The sequence below is a fragment of the Papio anubis genome, chromosome 7 (genome assembly GCF_008728515.1).
Source record: "Papio anubis isolate 15944 chromosome 7, Panubis1.0, whole genome shotgun sequence".
NCBI lineage: Eukaryota > Metazoa > Chordata > Mammalia > Primates > Cercopithecidae > Papio > Papio anubis.
The window spans coordinates 124,539,768-124,566,149 of record NC_044982.1 but is presented as its reverse complement, the minus strand read 5'-3'; the positions used below and the strand labels follow the sequence as shown (position 1 = coordinate 124,566,149).

Sequence of the window (26,382 nt, the reverse complement as noted above, 5' to 3'; positions counted from 1 at the left end):
TCTTTTTTTTTTTTTTTTTTTTGGAAATGGAGTCTCAGTCTGTCCCCCAGGCTAGAGTACAGTGGTGCTATCATAGCTCATTGCAGCATCAAACTTCTAGGCTCAAGAGATCTTCCTGCCTCTGCCTCCAGAGTATCTGGGACTATAGGTGTGCACCATAATGCCTGGCTAGCTTTTCCATTTTTGTAGAGATGAGGTCTCACTATGTTGCCTGGGCTGGTTTTGAACTCCTGGGCTTAGGGAATCCTTCTGCTCCGGCCTCACCAAAAGTGTTGGGATTACAGGTATGAGACACCATGCCTGGCCTTAGTTTCTTTATCTTCACAACACAAACACCATCTACCTCCAAGACTGAGAGCTCACTTTACTCTCTCCATTACTTGTGAGAGCAATAAAATGCTGGCTTCATTTAGGGCTCCTGCATTTACCTGCACAAGGACCTTCCTCATCAAGTGCCATGAGTCACTTATTAAGGTTGTCTACTGAAGCTGGATTGGGTCCAGGTCAGACTGAAGCTGGGAATGTGGGTGAGATGTCCTAAGGTGGTCACTAGAGTCTTTAGTTTTTCTCTTCCCCAGGGGAGGTAATGTCCGAAATACAAGACACATCATGGAGATCAGCTAGTTCAACCCCTTCATTTTATAGATGGGGAAACTGAAGCCAAAAACAAGGTGACAAGGCAAGCTGACGGCACAGCCAGGATCCTTCAGCAATGGCAGGAACAGAGACATGCAGTTACTTCTCCAAGGTCCAGCCAACTAGTCTTGTGTCTCAGGCCAGTACTGGGGACCACCGTGGTACCTATGTCAGGCTAACAGGGCCTGACATTCAGGAAAACAGGCTGGATGCTCCAACCTGGGCAATATAGTAAGGCCCTATCCCCCCAAAAAAATCAGCCAGGCGTGCTGGAAGGCACCTGAAGTCTGAGCAACTCAGGAGGTTCAGGAGTAGGAGCATCGCTTGAGCCCAGGAATTCGCAGCTGCAGTGAGTCATGATCGCCAACACTTGCATTCCAGCCTAGGCAACAGAGCAAGACTCTACCTCTAAAAAATAAAAATAAAAACTAAAATAAAAGGTTAGATGCAGCCAAGGATTCAGGCACCAACAGCTAGTTGATGACAAGAAGGAAAGCTCAACCAAAGAACTCATGTCCTGCCTATTGGGTTTAACTCATGGGTTTATTACAAGAATTCAACACATACACAAAATGTTTTAAAGCATTTGAAGAGTGCATAGGGTGGTTCTCACAATCTCAGGCTGCTGGAAGGCACCAAACACATTCATGTGGGCCCTTCTCCTTCCATACTCTCATCCCTTCTGCAGAAGCATCCAGCAACTCAAAATGTGAAGAGCAACCATGGCCCTTCCAAAAAATCACCCTTATGGGAAGTAAGAGCAGAAATGCTGGGAGCACAGTCAGGTCCTCAGCACAGCTGGAAGGTACGCCTGTAGTCAGATGGAGCAGGTATGGGGGAGACCTGGGGAACGGATGGAGGATGATCCTGAGAACTCGGTCAAAGATACTTGTTGAGGAACAATCCTTCTGGTGGAACCTGCTGCAAGCAACAATATAGGCAAAGAACGTGGCCAGGGTTGAGTACCCATACAGAATACCACACACGTGGCTGTGTGGCTCTCATGACCCACCGGAGCAGACCCAGCCCTGCTGGACATCCCAGTCAGTGCCAGGCCTACCTAGGGGAACTGACCAACTTTTGGCACAACTGTGTATCTGCCCAGCAAAGCTTTGGGGGCACCAGAGCTGCTCTTTTCTGAAGCAAGTCTTGCTACTTGTCTTCCCTCTAGAGTCACAGGAAGTGCCAGTGAGTGGGCTGTCACTCACTGGCACTTCCTGGAGTCCTCTAGGTCTTTGTTGCCAATTGTTTATAAGCCTGACTCCTTTGGGGAGAAGGGCCTGTGTGTTGTGTTCTTGAGCTCTTTCCCTCCAGCCAGTGCTAGACCTAGGGTGCCTAGGAGCTACCTATATTTATTTTTAAATAAAAATTAAACGTTTATTTTTATTTTTATTTATTTATTTTTTTTGAGATGGGGCATCACTGTGTGGTCTAGGCTGGTCTTGAACTCCTGGGCTCAAGTGATCCTCCCACCTCAGCCTCCCAAAGTGCTGGAATTATAGGTGTGAGCCACCTCACCCATCCTGAGCCACCTCTTGACCTCTCCCCACCTCCCTGGGAGGCCCCTCAGTCTCACTCTCAGCTCCAGCATCATAACTCAGTCCTGGGTCCTGGCGAAGGGGAGAGCAGCACCTGGGTGGCACAAGAAGTAGAGCTCCCCATCCTCAGCCTTGTTTCTGGAGGCCCCTGGAATGGGGAATCCCCTTCCAGTAGCAATAGGTCTAGAAGGAGCTTCTGGACCATGCTGTCTAATCCCACCACGACGGAGGAGCCTGCCCAGGCTGCGCAGGTCACCCAGCCCTCTCCTTCAGGAAGGTGTGAGCTGCAAACTGACATCCAAATGTTCTTCCTCCACAGCCCTCTCCAGCCCAGAGGTTAAGGGGTCATTTTTTAGAGAAGAGAAGTAGGAAGACGGGGCTCCAACAAACCCATTCCCATCTACATGTCGGTGATGTTCTTCCTTCAGACAAACTGACATTTGTTTCAGTATCTTCAGAAAAGACCAAATTAAACAACCCTTCAGGAGCAAAGTATCAGAAGCACCCAAGACACCAGCACAAATGCAGGCTTGTGTGGAAAGGGACTCAGCCTGTTTCTTTTTTCTTTTTTTAATTATTTTTTAATATTTTTTTTTTATTTTTTTTTTTTTGAGACGGAGTCTCGTGCTGTGTCACCCAGGCTGGAGTGCAGTGGCGCGATCTCGGCTCACTGCAAGCTCCACCTCCCAGGTTCAGGCCATTCTCCTGCCTCAGCCTCCGAGTAGCTGGGACTACAGGCGCCCGCCACCACGCCCGGCTAGTTTTTTGTATTTTTAGTAGAGACGGGGTTTCACCATGTTAGCCAGGATGGTCTCGATCTCCTGACCTCGTGATCCGCCCGCCTCGGCCTCCCAAAGTGCTGGGATTACAGGCTTGAGCCACCGCGCCTGGCCTATTTTTTAATTTTTTTGAGATGGAGTCTTGCTGTCACCCAGGCTGGAGTGCAGTGGCACCATCTCAGCTCACTGCAACCTCTACTTCCCGTGTTCAAGCGACTCTCCTGCCTCAGTCTCCCGAGTAGCTATGACTACAGGATTGTGCCACCACGCCTGGCCAATTTTTGCATTTTTAGTAGAGACGGGTTTTTGCCATGTTGGCCAGGATGGTCTTGAACTCCTGACCTCAAGTGATCCGCCCACCTTGGCCTCCCAAAGTGCTGGGATTACAGGTGTGAGCCACCACGCCTGGCCTACTCGGCCTGTTTCTATCAGCTCAGGTAGTTGTCTCTCTTGGCCCTGGACACTGCCATAGGCAGACCTGGCATTCAAGCTGCTGCCACAAAAGGCCAGTGACCCGGACAGCAGATGCTTAGGGTCCGTCCTCCCAGGGCACACACAGGGCCCAGCTCACACGGGGGTCCTGCAGGAATAGGGAACAGGCTGGTGGGGGAGAAGGAGGGGCCAAAGCAGCTGAGCAAAGCCTCCATGAAGAGCAGGACTGGGACGCCGGGTTGGCCAGGAGTCACGACCATGGGGACCCCACACTTGGTGAGAAGTGGCTGCGGCCTGGCCGCTCACCAGAAGCACGTCCCCCTCTGCAAGGGGAAGGACAAGCCCGACGCTGAGGGATCCAGCTTCTCAGATACTGTGACCATGAGGACAAGCTCCATAAGTGCTGGCTTTTATTAGCAATGTAAAAGGAAAAGGCAAACACTGCTTTCAAAAACAGTGATAGGCTCAGGGATATTAAAGTCTCTTATGCTTTAAGTCTAGGGGACAAATCCCAGCCTTAGAATAGCCACGAAAGGACCACAGACACCAGGAACCACCACCTAAAAAACAGATCCTTCTCCGGATCACCTGAGGTCAGGAATTCTAGACCAGCCTGGCCAACATGGTGAAACCCCGTTCCCACTAAAAATACAAAAATCAGCCGGGCATGGTAGCGCACGCCTGTAATCCCAGCTACTCGGGAAGTTGAGGCAGGACAATCACTTGAACCCAGGAGACAGAGGTTGCAGTGAGCCGAGAGCACACCACTGCCCTCCAGCTTGGGCAAAAAGAGTAAACTCCATCTCAAAAAAAAAAGAAAGAAAACAGACCCTTCTCCACCAAGGACACTGAGGCAAGAAACCACTGGAACCACTCCCCAATCTTCCCCACCTACAGACAACCCACCAACCCACCAGGAACTGTCACCCCTCAAGGCCATCTCTGGCCTTCTGTAATTTCCTGCTTCACAGTATTGGGACTTGGATAGAAGACACCCCAGGAAAATCTCACTGCAGGCAATAGAAATATCCTACAAAAAAAAAAAAAAAAAAAAAGACTTTTGCAGCAACCCTTTAGCATCTCTAAAAGTTAGAATTCAGTCTGGAAAGGAAGAATTGTTTCAACTGCCCACTCACAACGTTCAAGTAATGAATGCGCGTGCTTCAGAAGTCCCCTACCCACTTTGAGTGAGCTCTCCTGGTGTCATCTGGATGGAAAACACTACTTTGGGAAGGGGGTCAGAAGAGGAGGGAAATCCAAAAAGGGAAAAATGAGCCTCTTATAAGCCCCTCCCACATCCTTCCCCAACTCCCAGCCCTCAGCAGCAACCCAAATACAGAACATCTGAGCTGGAAGAAACCTTATTTTTAGACAAGGAAACCAGGGCCTAGGGGTCGAGCCAGTTGCTCGCAGTTACCGAGCATGTCAGAAACAGCCTGTGTCCCCAAGTGCCCAGCTCACGAGTGAATGCTCTTTTGCAGACCTTGATCTCACACCAACCCACTCAGACCCAGTGGGGCCAGCCCAAGCTACCCAGGAACAAGTGACCTTCAGCTTTTTTTTTTTTTTTTTTTTGAGACAGGATCTTGCTCTGTTTGTTCAGGCTGGAGTGCAGTGGCACAAACATGGCTCACTGCAGCCTTGATCTCCTGGACTCAAGCGATCCTCTTGCCTCAATCTCCTGAGTAACTGGGACCACAGGTGCATACCACAAAGCCCAGCTAATTTTTTTTTTTTTTTGAGATAGAGTCTCACTCTGTCGCCCAGGCTGCAGTGCAATGGCATGATCTTGGCTCACTGCAATCTCCACCTCCGCCTCCTGGGTTCAAGTGATTCTCCTGCCTCAGCCTCCCAAATAGCTGGGATTACAGGCACCCACCACCATGCCCAACTAATTTTTGTAGTTTTAGTAGAGATGGGGTTCCACCATGTTGGCCAAGCTGGCCTCAAACTGCTGACCTCAAGTGATCCATTCGCCTCAGCCTCCAAAAGTGCTGGGATTACAAGCATGAGCCTCTGTGCCCAGCCCCCGGCTAATTTTTTAAGTTCGTGTAGAGTTGGGGTCTCACCATGTTGCCCAAGCTGATCTCGAATTCTTGGGCTCAAGCGACCCTCCTGCAATCCCAAAGTGACGGGATTACAGGCGTGAGTCACTGCACCTGGCCTGGTCTTCGGCTCATGAGCACAGAGGACAGACACAGTATCTTGCAAAAGGTTGGGGTAGGTGTGATGGTGGCGGTGGCAGGGGAGTGGGGGGTGGTCCCCTGGATGATGCCATGGTGAGTCCTTCATGGTTACAGGCCAACGACAAGACTGAATGACAGACTGCCAACTCCCACAGCTGAGTGTGAGTGGCCTTGTGCCCCACTAGCTGCAGGGAGGTTGGGGGTGGGTGGCTGGAGCAGGGCCCAGCCATCCCTACCAGCCCAGACCACAGAGCACATGAGCTGCAGCCTACATTTCTAAGTTTACGGCTTTCCTGTTATAAAGACACTGAACAGGTTTTTAGAATTTGCTGCCATCATCGTCACACCCAGATCCGATCTGGCTCCCCCAAGGGAAAGAGACCCCATTGAGAACCAGGACACTGCACTCAGGGTCCAGCTCAGAAGACACCCGCTGACAAGACTTCAAACAAAACACAAAGAACCTCAAAACAACGTCAGGAAACCCAGGTTGAAGACCCAGCCCTGTCACCGGCCATGGCAGGTGGCTTTGTGGCCTTCTCTCGTCAGCCTCAGCTACAGGAGAGGAGACTTGCCTCGGGTCCCATCACACACTGACACTCCATGACACCGGGCATTTTAAAGGGCAGTAGAAGAACATGACTGAGTCTCGGATAAGACTCAGTCACTGTCCTCCATCTGCTCAGAGCTTCAGTGACTCCTTCTGCCCACAAGAAGGCAAAGAAGTGGTGTGAACAAAGAGAAGGGGACAGAGCTGGAAGTCAGGAGCCAGCTCTGGGCCCTAGACCAAGCTGGGCCTGGGAGTTTGAGGGGCATCTCTGCAGAGCCAATGTTAGGGCTGCTGAACAGAAACCTCAGGGCAGTCACACCCTTGGTGTGGTCTTGGTCGCCATGGTGGGTGTGGGGTGGGGTGGGAGTGTTTTGGGGAATTGGGTTCTGCCTGGGTCCCGCGCTTAGGCTTGGCACCAGCAGGTTGCTCTTACGCCTCCCACAGGAAAGAAGGCCCTCTGAGTATGGCCACTTGACGTGAGGTGGATGGAATGTGGCGACATGGCCCACAGACGCAGGACTTATAAGGCTCTGAATAACGACACAGGGGAAGACAGCAAGCAGCACACAGCCAAACACTGGATGTGAACCTAGATCCACACACTTCACAACATGTTTCCCACACTTCCTGCAAGGAGCTCTGAGGTGGCTCAGCTACCCAGGCAAGGACGATGCCCAGATCCCCTTCCAAGAAGCCCCCATCTAGAGGATACTTGGCCCCGGAGTTTACCAGTGTCACCACAGCCTGACCTAGTATAGTAAGGACAAGTCCCAGGTTCAGGTGGGATCTGGTGTTCTGCCTGCCCCTGCTATCCTAACTCTTGCCCCAAATTCCATGTTATCAGGGCTTGCCTATAAGGCCCCATCCTGGGCTGCACCTGTAGTTTCATTCCTTTACACAAACCATCAGCAAGCAAAGCTCCCAGTCCTTTGAGCAACAGGTAGAACAGGTATGGGGTCCCCATTTTACAGATGCAGAGATTAGTTCAGGGATCAGGTGCCTGGCTGGCCAGTGGCAGAGCTGAGGCTCAAGTCCAAGTTGCCTGAAAAGTTTGGGGCTCTTCCCCATAATGTGTGATGTGTCCTAGACTTCCAACTGTGTGTGTGTGTAGGGGCTGGGGAAACAGAGACTAGGGGGAACTGAGCCAGGGTGAAAAGTTCTCTCAAAGGAGGGACAGGGCTGGGCATCTTTAAGGCGGCTTCAGACCTCATTCTCCAAGCCACTTCCAGCCCCAGGAAGAGAAGGCTTAATGTGACAGGAACACACCTGGTCAAAGCCTGTCGTGTGCACTTCACCTACACCTCATTTAGGGAACTAGACCAAACAGAGAATGAGCTGTGCTTGCAAACTTGGTGTCAGGGCAGGCTGGCTGAAGCAAGCTTTCCATCAGGCTCCAGACAGAGCCAGGGGCCAGGACTTGGCTTTCGGAGGCAAAGTTCACTGGGCACCCCGGCATGGAAGCCTCCCAGGCCCACCCACCTCCCGCAGCCTTCTTGGTGTTGTGTGGCCAGCTAACACAGATCTACTGCCTGCCTGTGTGCCTGGCAAGCGTTGCAGTTGCCACCACTGCCATACAATACCTCACAGAAGGGACTAGATTCAAGGCATTGGGCTAGAGGACTCCTACACCCCTCACTGCCAGCTCCTAAATCAATACCTCCAACATTTAAAGCACATGATGCTATGCTGGCATGAACACACGGCCCCGAGCCCACCACACCTAGTCCATCACTTGACAAAGGCAAATGAAACCTGACAGGAGAGATGTTTCCTAACATGATGCTCCTGTCAGGAGAATGTTTCTGTTCAGAGGCAGAAGCTGCTTCTGCAACCTGCATTCTGGTTTGCAGCTCCCTGCCACAAACATAGTAGGACCCTCCATCGCAAGCTGTGCCTGGATATGGCCATGACTGTACATCAAGAACAAGAGGCCGGGCGCGGTGGCTCACGCCTGTAATCCCAATACTTTGGGAGGCCGAAGCGGGCGGATCACGAGGTCAAGAGATCAAGACCATCCTGGCTAACACAGTGAAACCCCGTCTCTACTAAAAAAATATAAAAAATTAGCCGGGCGTGGTGGCGGGCACCTATAGTCCCAGCTACTCGGGAGGCTGAGGCAGGAGAATGGCGTGAACCCGGGAGGTGGAGCTGACAGTGAGCTGAGACGGTGCTACTGCACTCCAGCCTGGGTGACAAAGCGAGACTCCATCTCAAAAAAAAAAAACAAAAACAAAAAAAAACAAGAACTGGCCGGGTGCAGTGGCTCACGCCTGTAATCCCAGCACTTTGGGAGGCCAAGGTGGGTGGATCGCCTGAGGACAGGAGTTTGAGACCAGCCTGGCCAACATGGTGAAACCCCGTCTCTACTAAAAATAAAAAAAATTAGCCAGGCATGGCAACGTGCGCCTATAATCGCAGATACTCGGGAGGCTGAGGCAGGAGAATTGCTTGAAGCAGGGAGGTGGAGGTTGCAGTGAGCCGAGATCGGGCCACTACACTCCAGCCTGGGTGACAGAGCAAGACTCCATCTTAAAAAAAAAAAAGGCTTAGTGCTGTGGCTCGCTTCTGTAATCCCAGCACTTTGGGAGGCCGAGACAGCATGATCACGAGTAATAGAGATCAGACCATCCTACAAATACAGTGAAACCCTCTGTCTCTACTAAAAATACAAAAACTAGCCGGGCTGAGGTGGCAGGCTTCTGTAGTCCCAGCTACTCGGAGGCTGGACAGGCGAAACCCGGAGGCGGTGGATGCAGGCAGCTGAGATCCAGCCACTGCACTCCAGCCTGGTGACAGAGCCGAGACTGGCCTCAAAAAAAAGAACAAGAACCAGGCGGCGGTGGGCCGCATGGAGAGGAAGGCCTAGCACCTTGGGAGGCTGAGGTGGGAAGGATCACTTGAGCCTAGGAGTTCAAGATCAGCATGGGCAACACAGTGAGACCTCATCTCTACAAAAAGTCAAAACATTGGCCAGGGGCTGGGCATGGTGGCTCACTCCTGTAATCCCAGCACTTTGGGAGGCTGAGGCGGGCAGATCAGGAGGTCAGGAAATCAAGACCATCCTGGTCAACATGGGGAAACCCCGTCTCTACTAAAAATACAAAAATTGGCCAGGGGCGGTGGCTCACGCCTGTAATCCCAGCACTTTGGGAGGCCAAGATGGGAGGATCACGAGGTCAGGAAATTGAGACCATCTCGGCTAACATGGTGAAACTCCATCTCTACTAAAAATTTAAAAAAATTAGCTGGGCGTGGTGGCGGGCGCCTGTAGTCCCAGCTACTCGGGAGGCTGAGGCAGGAGAATGGCGTGAACCCACAAAGGGGGAGGTTGCAGTGAGCTGAGATTGCGCCACTGCACTCCAGCCTAGGCAACAGAGCAAGATTCCGTCTCAAAAAAAAAAGAAAAATACAAAAATTAGCCAGGTGTGTTGGTGTGCACCTGTAGTCCCAGCTACTCTAAAATCCCTTGAACCCAGGAGGTGGAGGTTGTAGTGAGACGAGATCACACCACTGCACTCCAGCCTGGTGACAGAACAAGACTCCATCTCAAAAAAAAAAAAAAAAACAATTAGCCAGGCATGTGGCGTGTACCAGTGATCTCAGCTACTCAGGATGCTGAAGCTAGGGGACTGCTTGAGCCCAGGAGCTCGAGGCTACATTGAGCCATAATCATGCCACTACACTCCAGCCTGGACAACGAAGCAAGATCCTGTGTCAGGAAAAAGAAAAAAAAGGACCAGTCTAGGCAAAAGTTGGAAGGTGCAGAGCCTTTTCATCAACAGTTCTTCAAAAATGGGCCAGGCGCAGGGGCTCACGCCTGTAATCTCAGCGCTCTGGGAGGCCGAGGTGGGTGGATTACTAGGTCAGGAGTTCAAGACCAGCCTAGCCAACATGGCAAAATTCTATCTCTACTAAAAACATAAAAAATTAGCCAGATCATTTCTCTGCCTTTTGGCTAAGATTAAGTGTGAAAAATTAGCTGGGTGTGGTGGTAGGTGCCTGTAATCCCAGCTACTCAGGAGGCTGAAGCAGGAGAATCGCTTGAACCCGGGAGGCAGAGGTTGCAGTGAGCTAAGACTGAGCCACTGCACTCCAGCCTGGCAACAGAACAAGACTCCGTCTCAAAACACAAAAAAGAAATGGTCTCAGCTCCTATGCCAGTATCCTCTCCTAGTTCCCCGCCCCCACCTGCACTAAAAGCGTAAGATAGTTGGGGAGGGGGAGGTCAGTTAACCACAAAGAAGGGCTAAGTACTCCAGACTTCTGCCATGGCCTGGTCCAAGTCAGGCCCTGCCCGTCCTCCCTGGAGGTTGGAGGCGGCCTTGATAGCTTGTGACAGTCAAGAGCCTCTGCTCAGTTGGCCGTGAGTGATTGACAGCCAAGGCAGATGGGCCTAGGCAAACGCTCCCACCATGCCCAGGCTCTGCTGCACTCCAGAGGCCTCCAACGCTGATACAGCCACCAGTGCACTCTTCAGGAAGGGAAGGCCCAACAATCCTGCCACCTGTCTAGTGTTGGCACGTATCAGAGGTAACCATACTCTCTCCACCAAAGGGTGGAATGCGGGAAGAAGCAGAATACAAGGAGGCCAAGCCGGTGCCTGGGCAGGCAGTGGACGGGTTCTGGCATATGAAGCCTCATGGGTTGCCCACAGTTTCCACTTAATGGTGGCATTTTTTTTTTTTGAGATGGAGTCTCACTCTGTTGCCCAGGCTGGAGTGCAGTGGCACAATCTCAGCTCACTGCAAACTCCGCCTCCTGGGTTCCCTCCATTCTCCTGCCTCAGCTTCCCAAGTAGCTGGGACTACAGGCACCTGTCACCATGCCCGGCTAATTTTTTTTCTTTTTTTCGTATTTTTAGTAGAGATGGAGTTTCACCATGTTAGCCAAGATGATCTTGATCTCCTGACCTCGTGATCCACCCACTTCGGCCTCCCAAAGTTCTGGGATTACAGGTGTGAGCCACTGTGCCTGGCCTGTTTTTGTTTTTTGAGACCAAGTCTCACTCTGTCGCCTCTCAGCTCACTGCAACCTCCGCCTCCCAAGTTTAAGCAATTCTCCTGCCTCGGTCACCTGAGTAGCTGGGATTACAGGTGTGCACCACCATACCCGGCTAATTTTTGTATTTTTAATAGGCACAGGGTTTCACCACGTTGCCCAGGCTGGTCTCGAACTCCTGGGCTCAAGTGATCTGCCCATCTCAGCCTCCTAAAGTGCTGGAATTACAGGCGTGAGCCACCGTGTTTTTTTTGTTTTTTACTTTTTTTGTTTGTTTGTTTAAGACAGGGTCTCTCGCTCTATCATCCAGGCTCAAGTGCAGTGGTGGGATAGTGGCTCATTGCAGCCTCGACTTCCTGGGCTCAAGCGATCCTCCCACCTCAGCCTCCTGAGAGGCTGAGACTACAGGCGTGTGCCAACATGCCCAGCTAGGCAGCATCGTTTCTGAAGTGTAGGGGACAGGTTCTGCCCCACTGCCTCATTATTTTGCCAGAGGCATGTGGATCCTTCTGGGGCAGCCATGGGCGGATGACAGAGGAAGTGACGTGACACCAGATGCTGCTGCCCATAACCAATGCCAGAGCAGATCCAGTACCCAGCTCTGTAGTTCAGTTCTGGGTAATCTTGGACCAGGAGCTCAGCACTCAGGTCAGGCAGGACTCACTCTGCCTCCAGTTCTCAGGATTGTCCTGAGGACCCATGGGATAAAAGGGTTGAGAGCATGAGAGCCAAGCAAAGGCTCAGCATCCACAAGCCATGGCTTCCTCTACTTACAGCACTTGTCAGTCCCACCCTGGACATGGGGAGGAGAGGAAGCCAGCATGTCCCAGCCTTGAGTGGGATTTTTTTTTTTTCTTTTGAGACAAGGTCTCGCTCTGTCACCCAGGCTGGAGTGCAGTGTGGCATAATCTCAGCTCACTGCAACCCCTGCCTCCCAGGTTCAAGCCATTCTCCCACCTCAGCCTCCTGAGTAGCTGGGACTACAGGCATGCACCACCACACCCAGCTAATTTTTTGTTTTTGTAAGGACGGGGTTTAATCACGTTGCCCAAGCTGGTCTTGAACTCCTGGGCTCAAGTGATCCTCCTGCCTTGGCCTCTTAAAATGCAGGGGATTACAGGCATGAGTCAAAGTACCTGGCTGGCCTCCGTGAGTGGGATACAAGCTGGTTCTCTCTGGGGCAGACTAAACAGGCTGCCTATATGTGGAAAAGAAAGGGACAAGGAGACACAAAAGAATGCCCCCCAGAATATCAGCCAAATGGCTCTTTAGAGCAAGAATCATTTTTTTAGTTAAAATGCCCAAAGCAAAGGGTAGTGGAGGACTATGTGAAAGCAGTCACCCCCAGGTACAGGAAATAAGGAAGCGTACCATTTGTAGAGAATTTAAAATAAAACTGCTTGGGCTTGGCAACTCACATCTGTAATTTCAGCAGTTTGGGAGGCAAGGCAGGACAATCACTTGAGGCCACAAGTTCGAGACCAGCCTGGGCAGCAAAGCAGACACTGTCTTTATAAAAAATTAGAAGGCCGGGCGCGGTGGCTCAAGCCTGTAATCCCAGCACTTTGGGAGGCCGAGGCGGGTGGATCACGAGGTCAGGAGATCGAGACCATCCTGGCTAACATGGTGAAACCCCGTCTCTACTAAAAATACAAAAAAAAATAGCCGGGCGTGGTGGCGGGCGCCTGTAGTCCCAGCTAGTCGGAGGCTGAGGCAGGAGAATGGCGTGAACCTGGGAGGCGGAGCTTGCAGTGAGCCGAGATCGCGCCACTGCACTCCAGCCTGGGTGACACAGCGTGAGACTCCGTCTCAAAAAAAAAAAAAAAAAAAAAAAAAAAACAAAAAAAAAAAATTAGAAGGGGCCAGGTGCAGTGACTCACACCTATAACACAACACTTTAGAAGGCCAAGGAAGACGGATCACCTAAGGTCAGGAGTTCAAGACCAGCCTGCCAACATGGTGAAACCTCATCTCTACTAAAAATACAAAACTTAGACGGGTGTGGTGGCAGGTGCCTATAATCCCAGCTACTCGGGAGGATGAGGCAGGAGAATCACTTGAACTCGAGAGGCGGAGATTGCAGTGAGCTGAGATCGTGCCACTGCACTCCAGCCTGGGCAACGAAGCAACGAAGCAAGACTCTGTCTCGGGGGGAAAAAAAAATTAGCCGGGCATGGTGCTTGTAGTCCCACCTACTAGGGAGGCTGAGGTGGGAAGATCATTTGAGCCCAGGAGATCGAGGCTGCAGTGAGCTATGATCATGCCACTGCACTCCAGCCTGGGCGACAACGAGACCTCATTTATTTTATTTTATTTTATTTTATTTATTTTGTTTTTTTTTGAGACGGAGTCTCGCTCTGTCGCCCAGGCTGGAGTGCAGTGGCGCGAGTTTGGCTCACTGCAAGCTCCGCTTCCCGGGTTCACGCCATTCTCCCACCTCAGCCTCCAGAGTAGCTGGGACTACAGGCACCCGCCACCACGCCCGGCTAATTTCTTTTTTTGTATTTTTAGTAGAGACGGGGTTTCACCGTGTTAGCCAGGATGGTCTGGATCTCCTGACTTCGTGATCCACCCGCCTTGGCCTCCCAAAGTGCTGGGATTACAGGCGTGAGCCACTGCGACCGGCCGAGACCCCATTTACTAAAAAAAGAATTTAAGGCCGGGTGCCGTGGATCATGTCTGTAATCCCAGCACTTTGGGAGACCAAGGAGGGTAGATCACGAGGTCAGGAGTTTGAGACCAGCCTGACCAACGTGGTGAAACCCTGCCTCTGCTCAAAAAAAAATACCCATCCTGGCTAACATGGTGAAACCATGTCTCTACTAAAAAATACAAACAGGCCGGGCGCAGTGGCTCACGCCTGTAATCCCAGCACTTTGGGAGGCCGAGACGGGCGGATCACGAGGTCAGGAGATCGAGACCATTCTGGCTAACACGGTGAAACCTCGTCTCTACTAAAAATGCAAAAAATTAGCCGGGCATGGTGGTGGGCGCCTGTAGTCCCAGCTACTCGGGAGGCTGAGGCAGGAGAATGGTGTGAACCCGGGAGGCGGAGCTTGCAGTGAGCCAAGATCGCGCCACTGCACTCCAGCCTGGGTGACAGAGCAAGACTCCGTCTCAAAAAAAAAAAAAAAAAATACAAACAATTAGCCGGGCGTGGCAGCGGGCACCTATAGTCCCAGCTACTAGGGAGGCTGAGGCAGGAGAATGGCATGAACCTGGGAGGCGGAGCTTGCAGTGAGCTGAGCTCGCACCACTGCACTCCAGCCTGGGAGACAGAGCAAGACTCCATCTCAAAAAATAAATAAATAAATAATAAAAAATACAAAATAAAATAAAACTGGCTTGGTTTGTTTATTATCTTCGTGCAACGACAACTCTAAAGAGTATCTGTGATAAAAGGCTCCTCCTAGCAGGGGCTGACAGCCCCCATCACCCGTCTTGGGATGCCACCAACAACCCAAAGGAAACTAGTCCGGAGTCAGTCTCTGGGTTTCTGGTTGGCATCACCCAAAACTCAGCCGTTAGAAACTTTAGTTGCAGATACCTGGCTGGGCGTGGTGGCTCACACCTGTAATCCCAGCACTTTGGGAGGCCGACGCGGACCAATCATGAGGTCAAGAGTTCGAGACCAGCCTGACCAACACAGTGAAACCCCATCTCTACTAAAAATACAAAAATTAGCTGGGTGTAGTGGTGCACGACTATAATCCCAGCTACTCAGGAGGCTGGGGCAGGAGAATCGCTTGAACCAGGAGGCGGAGGTTGCAGTGAGCCCAGATCGCACCACTGCATTCCAGCCTGGGTGACAGGGCAAGACTCCATCTCAAAAAAAAAGAAAATTGCAGATACCTTTTCTCCCCCACCTTCAAGTCTCACCAAAATCCCTAATATAAAACACAATAGCAGGTATACTGGGTGGTTAAGAGTAAACTCTGGGTTCAAATCCCAACCTCCCCACTTAATAGCTACAAGAAAGTTATTTAACCTCTCTCTTTTTTTTTTTTTTTTTTTTTTGAGACGGAGTCTGGCTCTGTCGCCCAGGCTGGAGTGCAGTGGCCGGATCTCAGCTCACTGCAAGCTCCGCCCCCCGGGTTTACGCCATTCTCCTGCCTCAGCCTCCCGAGTAGCTGGGACTACAGGCGCCCGCCGCCTCGCCCGGCTAGTTTTTTGTATTTTTTAGTAGAGACGGGGTTTCACTGTGTTCGCCAGGATGGTCTCGATCTCCTGACCTCGTGATCCGCCCGTCTCGGCCTCCCAAAGTGCTGGGATTACAGGCTTGAGCCACCGCGCCCGGCCTATTTAACCTCTCTGTGCCTCACTTTCCTCATTTATGAAATGGTGATGATAATGTAAGTACTTCATAATACCCTTACAAAGATTAAATTAAGAGTTAAAATGGTGCAGTACATATAACAATGCCTGGCATAAATACAATATACAGGTTCACTATTATTAGTACAGCCTCTCCCTTAGATTACTTAGGCAGAGGGGACACATCCATGATAACTCCCAGGGAGGAGGGGAACCTGACCTCCTACTGCTATCTGCCTGGCCCTTCTTCTAGGTGAGCGCCCAGAAACAGAGAAGCCTCGCTTCCCTCATATTCAAAAAAGGCCGCAGACCAAGATGTCCCAGACGCTTTCAAATGCTATTGACGTTAAAGAAAAGGGAGGTGCCCAAATAGCACACTGGATCTAGGAATTACCTCGCAATCATCTAGAGTACCTTTCCCCCACCTCCCACGCCCCCCTCCCTGTTCCATCCACATAAGTCTAAGCACCTGTTCACCCATATCTCAGGGAGGGCTGACCTCAAGCCACCCAATGGACCCAGGGCCCTGGCTGCTGCCTGACACCCCTCTGAGGACACATGATGGGCTCTAGGGTACCAGGCCTGTAAGAAGCAGGCCTGTCCCAGACATACTGGGATGAGGTGGAGGGAAGGGCCAAGCCCCTCAGGTCAAACTGTAGTCCCCTTAGCTGCCATTAACCCCTGCCTTTCTATAGCTTACCGTTAAGCTGGCAAAAACTTTTTTAACTCTGAGAAACTTATATCCTCCCTCAACCCAATAGTATAAATACCACTCTCCCTCTTCCAGGGTGCCTCCCAGTTAAAAATTACTCTAACAATCTCCAAACTCATCAAGTTGTATACACTAAACATACAGCCTTATATATGCCAATCATACCTCAAAAAAGCGGTTTTTAAAAATTACTATAACTTGGCCAGGCGCGGTGGCTCACGCCTGTAATTCCAACACTTTGGGAGGCCGAGGCGGGCGGATCATGAGGTCAGGAGATGGAGACCATCCTGGCTAACACGACGAAACCTCATCTCTACTAAAAATACAAAAAAATTAGCCGGGCGTGGTGGCGGGCACCTGTAGCCCCAGCATCTCGGGAGGCTGAGGCAGGAGAATGGCGTGAACATGGGAGGTAGCGGAGCTTGCAGTGAGCGGCGATCGTGCCACTGTACTCTAGCCTGGGCGACAGAGCAAGACTCCATCTCAAAAAAAGAAAAAAAAAATTACTATAACTTAATATCACCTTGTACCGTTAGTTGTCCCTCGATATTTGAGGGAGACTGGTTCCAGGGTTCCCCCTTGGATATCAAAATCTCCCGATGTTCAAGTCCCTTATATAAAACATGTATATAACCTATGCACAGGCCGGGCGCAGTGGCTCATGTCTGTAATCTCAGCACTTTGGGAGGCCAAGCTGGGTGGACCACCTGAGGTCAGGAGTCGAAGACCAGCCTGGCCAACATGGTGAAACCCCATCTCTACTAAAAATACAAAAATTAGCCAGGCATGGTGGTGTGCACTTGCAATCCTGGAGGCTGAGGCAGGAGAATCACTTGAACCTGGGAGGAGGAGGTTGCAGTGAGCCGAGATCGTACCACTGCACTCCAACCTGGGCAACAGAGTCTGTCTCAAAAACAAAAAAAGGATGGGCACGGTGGCTCAGGCCTGTAATCCCAGAACTTTGGGAGGCTGAGGTGGGCAGATCACCTGAGGTCAGGAGTTCAAGACCAGCCTGGCCAACATGGTGAAATTCCGTCTCTACTAAAAAAACAAAAATTACCCAGATATGGTAGCGGGCGCCTGGAATCCCAGCTACTAGGGAGGCTGAGGCAGGAGAATTTCTTGAACCTGGGAGGCGGAGGTTGCAGTGAGCTGAGATCGCGCCATTGCACTCCAGCCTGGGTGACAAGTGAAACTCCCCTTCAAAAAAATTTACAAAAAGAAAAATCTATGCACATTTTCTGGATACTTTAACTCATCTCTAGATTACTCACAATACCTAATACAATGTGAATGCTATGTAAATAGTTGTTACATTTATTTGTATTATTTTTGATTATTGTATTTTTTATCTACAACTGGATTCGTGGATGGGGAACTCATAGATACGGAAGGCCAACAGGAAGCAAGGTCTCCACTTTCAAAATAAAAATCACATTTACCCCTCCTCAGAGACACGGTAACTACCCAGTTATCCCTTGAGAATCACTAAGGTAGGACATGTTTAGGTCGGAAGTTTGGCAGCACTGACACAGCCTGCCCTGGGCAGGTTCATGTACTGTATTACCTCACGTGGTCTCCAGCTCCAGCCAAGACTTACCTGCAGGACAGCGGAGCCTCTAGATTGGGAGGGACATTCAGCTCCTCCCCTTAATTCCCTACTGCCCTCCTTAGCTTTCAAAGGGTATCAAAGCTCTGAACATATCTTCCCAAGTGGCAGGAAAATGCCAATTTTCCCATAATCCTACAGTCATTACTGCCCTAAACCCAAACTCTCATTATGGCTGCATTGCCTGATATTGCTGCAATATAGCAAACTCCAGGTAGTCACCCAGACAAGCCATGTGGTTACACAAACCTAGCCCCTCACTTACACATGCGACCCCCTCCTCTTGGAATGCCTTTTCCAGCCCCCCAGGTCTAACCTGGCTCCTCCTACTCACTCACATGTCTGTGAAGGCTGACCTCTAATCTCTGAGGAGCACCATGGTACCATGTGCTGATATGCCTTTATTTTATCTACCATTGCATTTCACATACCACCACTTCCTGGCAAGTCCTTCTCACCTCCTAGGCTGAGAATTATTCCCTTGTATCCTTAACCCCTGGGTCCAGAAAGAGAACTTAATGGGTATGACATGGATAAAGCCTATAGGTAAGGCAGGCAAGCAGGCAGAGTCAAGGCTATCCAAAGCAGTTCAGGACAGGCAGCCCCACTGATGACTCCCAGAACCATGAAAATACACTCCCTTCTCCAGTGACGCAGCACCTCTAGGAATTGAGGTCTTAAGGTGTGCAGCAGCATTCCTTGGTTTCCTGGGCTTGCTCTCGCTAGTCTCCAATAGTTGACTGGGAAGAGCCTGCCTGAGTCAGCCATGGGAGTAAACCACCACTGCTAACATTGATTCTCCAGATGGTGGCTCTTAGGGGTTGCAGAACTGACTGCCCAGGGAGCATCTAAACTACAGGGAGGATTCCAGTTCCAGCCTACACCACCAATCCAAGATGGAGCCACCAGCAGAGGAGCTCATGGCCCACTATTCAGAAGACTAGGCCAGGGCTTGGGCGACAACCCTTTCCCTTACCAGACCAGACAGACACTGGGCTCCAGGAGACCCTCAGAACCCTTCGTTCTGGACCTCTGCTAAATGCGAGCCCACCATGCCCTTTCGCAAGTGCATTCACTTTAAACCACCATAGGGCCGCAGGCCATCTCAATCCCCAAGGAGAAATGGTAGGGATTTCACTTTTTGAAGATCCTGCCCTCTTTCCCAGAAAAGGTACTTAGGAGTGGCTAAAACCTCAAATGCTTTTTTCAAGACTTTAGAATAGCCACATGGGTCACCCTTCTCACCCAACAGCAGTGGGTCTGAGAGTTTGTCCAGTTACTGCCTCTTGGGCAGTGTGAAGTCCCCACTGAAGTCGACCCTTTAGCAGAAGTGGGGTTCTGGGTCCCCACCCAGCTTCATAAGAGACATGCTCTCCCCCAGTTTCAGCCCATGGCAGGGGGCCAAGCAGAGACTCCAAGTATGCTAGCAACCCTGTCACCCTCCTCAACTGTCAAGGGAGATTCTGAACAGCCAGGTAGAGTCAGGATGGGGGCAAGATCCCCAAAGCCAAGGGCCGGTTGGCATCAAGGTACAAGGAGGGCAAGGCGGAGCCCAAACAAACCCACCACATTCAAACCATTAGCGGACAGATGTCACAGCTGTATATTCTTCCCTTCCCCTTCCGCCAAAAAGTGGGGATCCAGACCTAGATTCTCATCGACTGGGGCTAGCTGAAGGTCTCTGAATTGCCGAGTGGGAGCCGGCGGCGCTTAGCCCAGCCCAGCCGAGGGCCACCGGCGCCATTCTGTACCAACCCCTCAGCACAAGGGGAGGAGGCAACACCAGTCCACACCAGGGGCTCTGCGGTTTCTCCCCCAGGCCAAGGGGAAGGACGCCCAAGGTGGATAACCAGCCTTTGGTTTCCTGGGCGAGAACATGCCAGGGCAGGGGCAGGAAGGGTCTCTCACCCCTGGAATGACGCAGCAGAGGCCAGAGGCCCTGCGAAGCCTGTCCCCTTTCACTCCAGTTCTTGTCTCCGGCAGCCTAGCTCCTCGTCCCTATTCACTGATAGCTTTGAGGCTTTTATCCAGCACCCCACCCCGCACACACATCCTCCCTACCATCCATTAACCACCCAGCTGCTGGCAGTTCCACGGAGCCGCCTCACACTCCCTCTCTTTCGCACATGGCCGGTGGACGACATGATCTCGCCCCTCCTGGCAGGATCCCACCCAGGCCAGCTTTGGGGTCCTGGCTTGGCTGCCAGGACAAACCCAGAGAGAAGAGAAGGAGGAACTGAGTGTCTTTAGTCACCTCCTTCCAAACTAACTAAATTGTGGGCCCACCTCTGCTAAAGCCCAGGTTCTGGGGCTGTGAAGAAAGCCCGCCCACCCCCATGACAACAGCTCGCGTGAACCGAGAAGCCGGCCAGTCGGCCGGCCCAAGCCTCCAAGGTCACGGGGAGGGGGTCAGGGTGGAAAAGGCAGTGGAGTGAGGGTGCTGCCCTCGGGCCGTGCTAATCCCGCTCAGCTCCGTGCCGCCGAGGCGCGGTCCTGGCCACGCGGGAGGTGCGTCCTCGGAGGAGGGCGGCGAGCAGGTCCGGGGTGGGGAGCCAGGGGCGCGCGGGCGGCAGGCGTGGAACGGACGCGGCGCCTCTCGCCCACTGCGGGACGCCCGGACGGCGGCCGGCGCGCGCGGCCCGCCTCAAGCCCGAGAGGGCGGGGAGACAATGCCTGTCCGGCGGGGCAGTCCAGGCCGCACGCCCCCGCCCGCGGACACGGGCCGCTCCTCCCCGGGCGAGAGGCAGCGGCGGGAAGGCGCCGGGAGCGATGGCCACCCCGGCCCCGCGCGGGGCGGCAGGCCCCGCTCGCCCTCTCCAAAGCCCGCCTGGCGTGCGCTTCACCCGGCAAGTCCCGGGGCCACAGACCCACCTCCTCCTCCAGGGCGCCGCCGGAGCCCGCGCTGGAGCCGGTGCTGGTGCTGCCGCCGTGCTCGCCGTCCGGCTTCAGGTTGCTCATGGTGCGGGGGAGGGGGCGGCGGGAAGGAACGCGAGGGCGAGCGCGGCGCCGGCCCCGCGGGGAGTGGGAAGGGGCGCGGGGAGAGGTGCGCTCGCGGGTGCGGAGCGGGTGGCGGGGGACCCGCGGGGCGGTGAGAGGGGCAGCAGCCGCGTCGGGCCAGGGTCACATTAAGTTTGGCGGGTGCGGGAGGTGAGGAGGTGGTGCGGCGGGGGAGGCAGTGGGAGCTGGAGCGGCCGCCGCCTCCGCCTTTTCACTGCGACCGGCGAGTGCGCCCGCGGCGGCGGCGGCGGCAGCGGCGGCGGGGGGCGGGCGCCAGGGGAGGGGGCGGGCGCCGGGCGGTGGCGGGGGGCGGGGGCCGGAACCGGCCTCAGCTGGGGCCCGGCCAGCCCCCTCCCCCGCCTGCCGCACGGTCTCCGGGGGAACGCGCAGCCAATCCCCACCGCCCACCACGGGCTCGCCCCGGTCCCGGCCGCGGCGCGCCGGCCTCCGGCTGGCCCTTTCCCCTCTCTCTTGCCTGGGTCAGCGCTCTCACTCTCTCCTCTTCCCCCGCTCCCTTCTCCACGGCAAGTTTTTAAACTTTGATGAACTCGCCCAGCGAACTTTCTTAAAGGGGCCGCGCGCTGCGCGCCCCAGCCCGCAGGAGGTGGAGCCCAGTGCCCGGCACCCAGCGCCCCAGTCTCTGGACGGCCCTGCACTGGCGGCCTCGCGCTTGGGACGCCCGCAGCGAGGTTTCCGGGCCGTCGACTCCCCTTGTATCTTGACCTGCGGTTTTGGGGTGTCCAACGCACTCATTTTGCCCCCAAATCCAGTCGCCCAGACATCAGCTCCGGGGAGCCGGGTTCTGGGGATGATGGCCGGGGGAGGGGGTTGGGAGACACCTGGGCTTTGGCCGGGCCTGGACGCTGTTTTGCTGAGTGACCTTGAGGAAATCAGTTCCCCTCTCTGGCCTCAGGCTCCCAGCCCAGAGGGTGGGACTTAGGATCTCAAACTCACTTCCCCTCCCAGTCACTATCTGAATAGGACTTAGGTGGGGAGTCGAGTGTTGGGACTCTAATGGTCATTAGATAGGGGTGCCTCGAATGACCAAGAAGGTTCTGTTGCCCACCTTGCCCTCAACACGCCTGGCTTTCGGGTCTTCTCTCTCGTCCCCTGACCTCAGTGCCCCTCACACCTTTCCCTACCTCCTATTGCGAGCCCGAAGGCTAAGGACGGATGTAGCAGCCTGGAGGCTCGGGCGGGGTCATCGTGACTCCACACCCCACCCCCGCGCAGGTCAGGGCGCGCCCTCTGGGTCGGTTTTCCTTTGTATTTGAAAACCCAGCCGATAGGGGCCGGCCCTGCAGCCGCACTAGAAACCCGCACCCACCTCGGGGAGCGCTGGAAGCGCCGCAGCCGGCTGAGCCGTGGAAGAACTGGGTCCCTCCTCAGTGCCCCTTCTCCTGGACTCGTGCTGCGACCCCGGGGGTCCCTGCCAGGGGCGCCATCCAGCCTTAGAAGCCACTGGCGAGAAGTGAGGGGAGTCCTGCGGGACCCTGGCCCAGGTCGGGCATCACCTAGTGTAATCTACCGCCCGACGCCTAGTTTCTGTCCTGGCTTAACCCGCCAAGCTAGGTCTTAGCAGCTAGGTTTTAGTATGGAAGCGACGCACTCGTCTGTGTACTCAGAAAAGCTGGATTTGGGCCGGGCGAGTGGCTCGCTCCTGTAATCCCAACACTTTGGAAGGCCAAGGTGGGGAGATCACCTGAGGTCGGGAGATAGAGACCATCCTGGCCAACATGGTGAAACCCCATCTCTATTAAAAATACAAAAAATTAGACGGGCATGGTGGCACATGCCTGTAATCCCAGTTACTCGGGAGGCTGAGGCAGGAGAATTGCTTGAACCCGGGAAGCGGAGGTTGGGGTGACCCGAGATTGTGCCATTGCACTCCAGCCAGGGCAACAAGAGCAAAACTCCGTCTCAAAAAAAAAAAAAAAGAAAAAAGAAAAGAAAAGCTGGATTTGCAGTCACGGACTGGTTAGGATCCCAGACCGTGGACAAGTGCCTGAACCATCAGAACCCTGTGTGTAGACCTCCTGAATTAGGGCTAGCACCACAGGATCACTGTGCTGTGGTTTAGTCTCCCCAGTAAATTGTAATCTCCATCCTGACCTGCCATCTCACAGATAAATTGAGGCCTAGAGATGGGCAATGTCTTTCCAATGACATATTCATTTCTTTAGTAAATAATTATTGAGCACCTACTGTGGGCCAGGGACCACTTTCTGCTGGTGGCAAGGCCAGGAGCACCCTGGTTTCCCATCAGCCCTGTTGCCAACACTTGGCATAGGCCCTGGGAAGGGGGAACTGCTGCCTGCAGGAGCCAGACCTTTACCCAGAGTTTTTAAGGTGCTTCCAGCCTTTAGCATCTCCAGGTAGAACCAACCCTGGGAATCCTCAGATACCCCTACCATCCTCCACAGGCCTCAGTCCAATCTGGCTGTAGGCTTGATCACCACCCCCTCCCCTAGAATAGGTCTTCCTATCAGGTTTATCTCTAACTTTGGCCCAGGAATACTCTTCCTCCTCCCCTTCCTCCCCTACTCCCCCTAATCAATCCAAATCTTCCCTTCCCTCAAGATCCTGCTTTTCCCATGCTTTTTCCAGGAGAAGGAGCCTGGCCAGATTTCTGAACTCAGCCATTATATGGTTAATTTGAATTTTTTAAAGAAGAACATCTCATCTTGTAATTCTGGTCACCATTCTTCTCCATTCTGGTCTCCATTTTCTCCATAGATAGGACAGCTAAGGCCCAAAAAGGTGACAAATGACACGGGCCACAACTGACCCCCATCACTACATTTCTTTTCTTTTCTTTTTATTTTGGGCTTCTCTTTTGAGATGCAGTCTTGCTCTCCTCCAGGCTGGAGGCAGTGGCCCGGATTCTCGCCCCACCGCAACCTCCACTTCCTGGTTCTTTAAGCGATTTCCTCCTGCCTCAGCCTCCTGAGTTGACTACAAGAACTACCACCATGCCCAGCTAACTTTTTATTTTAGTAGAGACGGTTTCACCATATTGGCCAGGATGATCTTGATCTCTTGACCTTGTAATCCGCCCACCTCGGCCTCCCAAAGTGCTGAGATTACAGGTGTGAGCCACCGCGCCCGGCCTTCTTTTCTTGTTTTAGAGACAAGATCTTGCTCTGTCACCCAAGCTGGAGTGCAGTGGCACAATCGCAGTTCACTCCAGCCTTGAACTCCTGGGCTCAAGTGATCCTTCTACCTCAGCCTCCCAAGTAGCAATGATTACAGGTGCAACACCACGCCCAGCTAATTTTTTTTTTTTTTTTTTTTCCCAGACTGGCCTCTCATTATGTTGTTCCAAGCTGGTCTTGAACTCCCAGGCTCAAGTGATCCTCCCGCCTTGGCCTCCTAAAGTGCTGGTATTATAGGCGTGAGCCACCACACCCAGCCTGCATTTCTTAAGTTCTTCATAATTTGTAATAATTGCTTTTAAACCTGCTTAGATTGTTATTAACACAACCGTTCTTGTTAGATATTTGTATTATTTCTAGTTTTTTTTCTCTTTTGCCTTCATAGGCAAACTTTATATGAGGATTATTTTTTTTCTTTTTCTTTGAGACGAAGTCTCGCTGTATCACCCAGGCTTGAGTGCAGTGCATCCTCCATCTCCCAGGTTCAAGCATTTCTCATGCCTCAGCCTCCTGAGTAGCTGGGATTATAGGTGCCTGCCACCACACCTACTATCACACCTGACTAATTTTTGTATTTTTAGTAGGGACAAGATTTCACCATGTTGGTCAGGCTGGTCTTGAACTCCTGGCCTCAAGTGATCTGCCCACCTCAGCCTCTCAAAGTGCTGAGATTACAGGCATGAGCCTGGCCTCTTATATGAGCATTCTTAATGCCTCAGAAAATTTCCTGTATATGACCAGCCCTTAAGCCCTTTGGAGGCAACAACTGTCTTTTCCCTCTCTGTGGACCCCTACAGACCCTGAAATGGCAGAATCTCCAATCCCACGTGGATTTGGAGATTATATAAACACAAAGCTCCCACCCAGCCGGCACCTTCATGAGTAATCATGCGTACCCATCGGTGCTGACCTGGAAGCTGATCTGAAGAAGGAGGCTGGAGAGAGGAGTTTGGGGTGTACAGCTCTTCCAGACATCTGATGGGTAGGAACTTATATCTCTGTGTCCCCAGCTATGACCTAGTAGTGCAGCCTCTAGTAATCTCTTCAGTGCCCCAGGCCTCCCCCACTGCTGTGCTACATATCACCTCTGAGCTTCTGGAATTTCTATTCCTTTTATCTGGAATCCTCCCATCCTCACTCTCCACCCCCAGCTTCCAGACCTTTCCCAGTACCCATTCTTCTTCCCCTGTGCTCTCAGAGTTCCTTCTCTGTGTCCTGTTGAGCCTGAGAATACCTTGTCTTGAAGTCTCACCTACCACATGGGAAGCTTTCTGACTCAAAGGAGTGGCCGTAAACGCTACTGAGTGAGTAAGTAGAACTCCTTAACCTCTGCAGCCCCCTGGCCTCCAGCAAGGAGCAGATAATGGTGGGATTTTCAGTAGTAGGTGTTCAATAAACCTTTGCTGAACCAATACTGGGCTATTCCTGGAGCTTCTGGGCTATCTGAAGCCAATGGCCCTTTCTCTTTCATGTACTGTACATACATTACCCTTCAATATTTCATCCTTAGGGTAGGGAAAAGAGATGGCCTCACTCCTGGGAAACGCTGCCTTGGAACTCAACTCCTGAGAGTGTACCTGACTACTTCAGGGCAGGCCCCCATTCTGACCCCAAGTTTCCCACCACCAGGAAAGCCTAGGCAATAAGAAGGCAGGTAGAAGCTGGGCTTGGTGGTGTGTGCCTGTAGTCCCTGCCACTTGGGAGGCTGAGCTGGGAGGGTTAATTGAGGCCAGACTCAAGTCTAGATGGGGCAACATAGCAAGATCCCCTCTTTATTTAAAAGGAAAAGAAGAAAGACAAGTAGAAAGGATGACCTTGAAGCTTAAAGGCTGAGATGTGTCTAAGTTATATTTTCTTTTTCTTCATTTTTTGGGGGAGTGGGGGTCAGGGCCTTGCCCTGTCACCCAGGCTGGAATGTAGTAGCACGATCTTGGCTCACTGCAACCTTCGCCTTTCGGGTCAAGCCTCCCAAGTAGCTGGGAATACAGGATCCCACCACCACGCCCGGCTAACTTTCCCTAGTAGAGACAGGGTTTCGCCAAGTTGGCCAGGCTGGTTTCGAACTCCTGACCTCAAGTGATCCGCCTGCCTCAGCCTCCCCAAGTGCTAAGGTTACAGGCGTTAGCCACCGTGCCTGGCCATAACTTTTGTATTTTGATAGAGATGGGTTTTGCCACATTGCCTGGGCTGGTCTCAAACTCCTGGCCTCAAGTGATCTGCCTGCCTTGGCCTCCCAAAGTGCTGAGATTATATGTGTGAGCCACCACACCCAGCCATCTGAGGTATATTTTCTTGGTGCTCCTAGGTTTTTGTTTATTTATTTTGAGACAGAGTCTCGTTCTGTTGTCCAGGCTGGAATACAGTGGCGCGATCTCAGCTCACCACAACCTCTATCACCCAGGTTCAATCGATTCTCCTGCCTGCCTCAGCCTCCTGAGTAGCTGGGATTACAGGTGTGCACCACCATGCCCAGCTA

At 52.7% G+C, this 26,382-nt stretch overlaps 1 protein-coding gene across 1 annotated transcript in view; it reads right to left on the bottom strand.

The window, feature by feature from the left end:
- RBPMS2 (RNA binding protein, mRNA processing factor 2) overlaps positions 1–20,977 on the bottom strand; it is a 38,836-nt gene extending 17,859 nt beyond the window's left edge. The window contains exon 1 of the mRNA XM_031668558.1: positions 20,626–20,977. Coding sequence (XP_031524418.1) covers positions 20,626–20,712 — 87 coding nt within the window. The 5' untranslated portion in view covers positions 20,713–20,977. The remainder of the gene's footprint in view (positions 1–20,625) is intronic.
- Between the last annotated feature and the right edge of the window lie 5,405 nt (positions 20,978–26,382).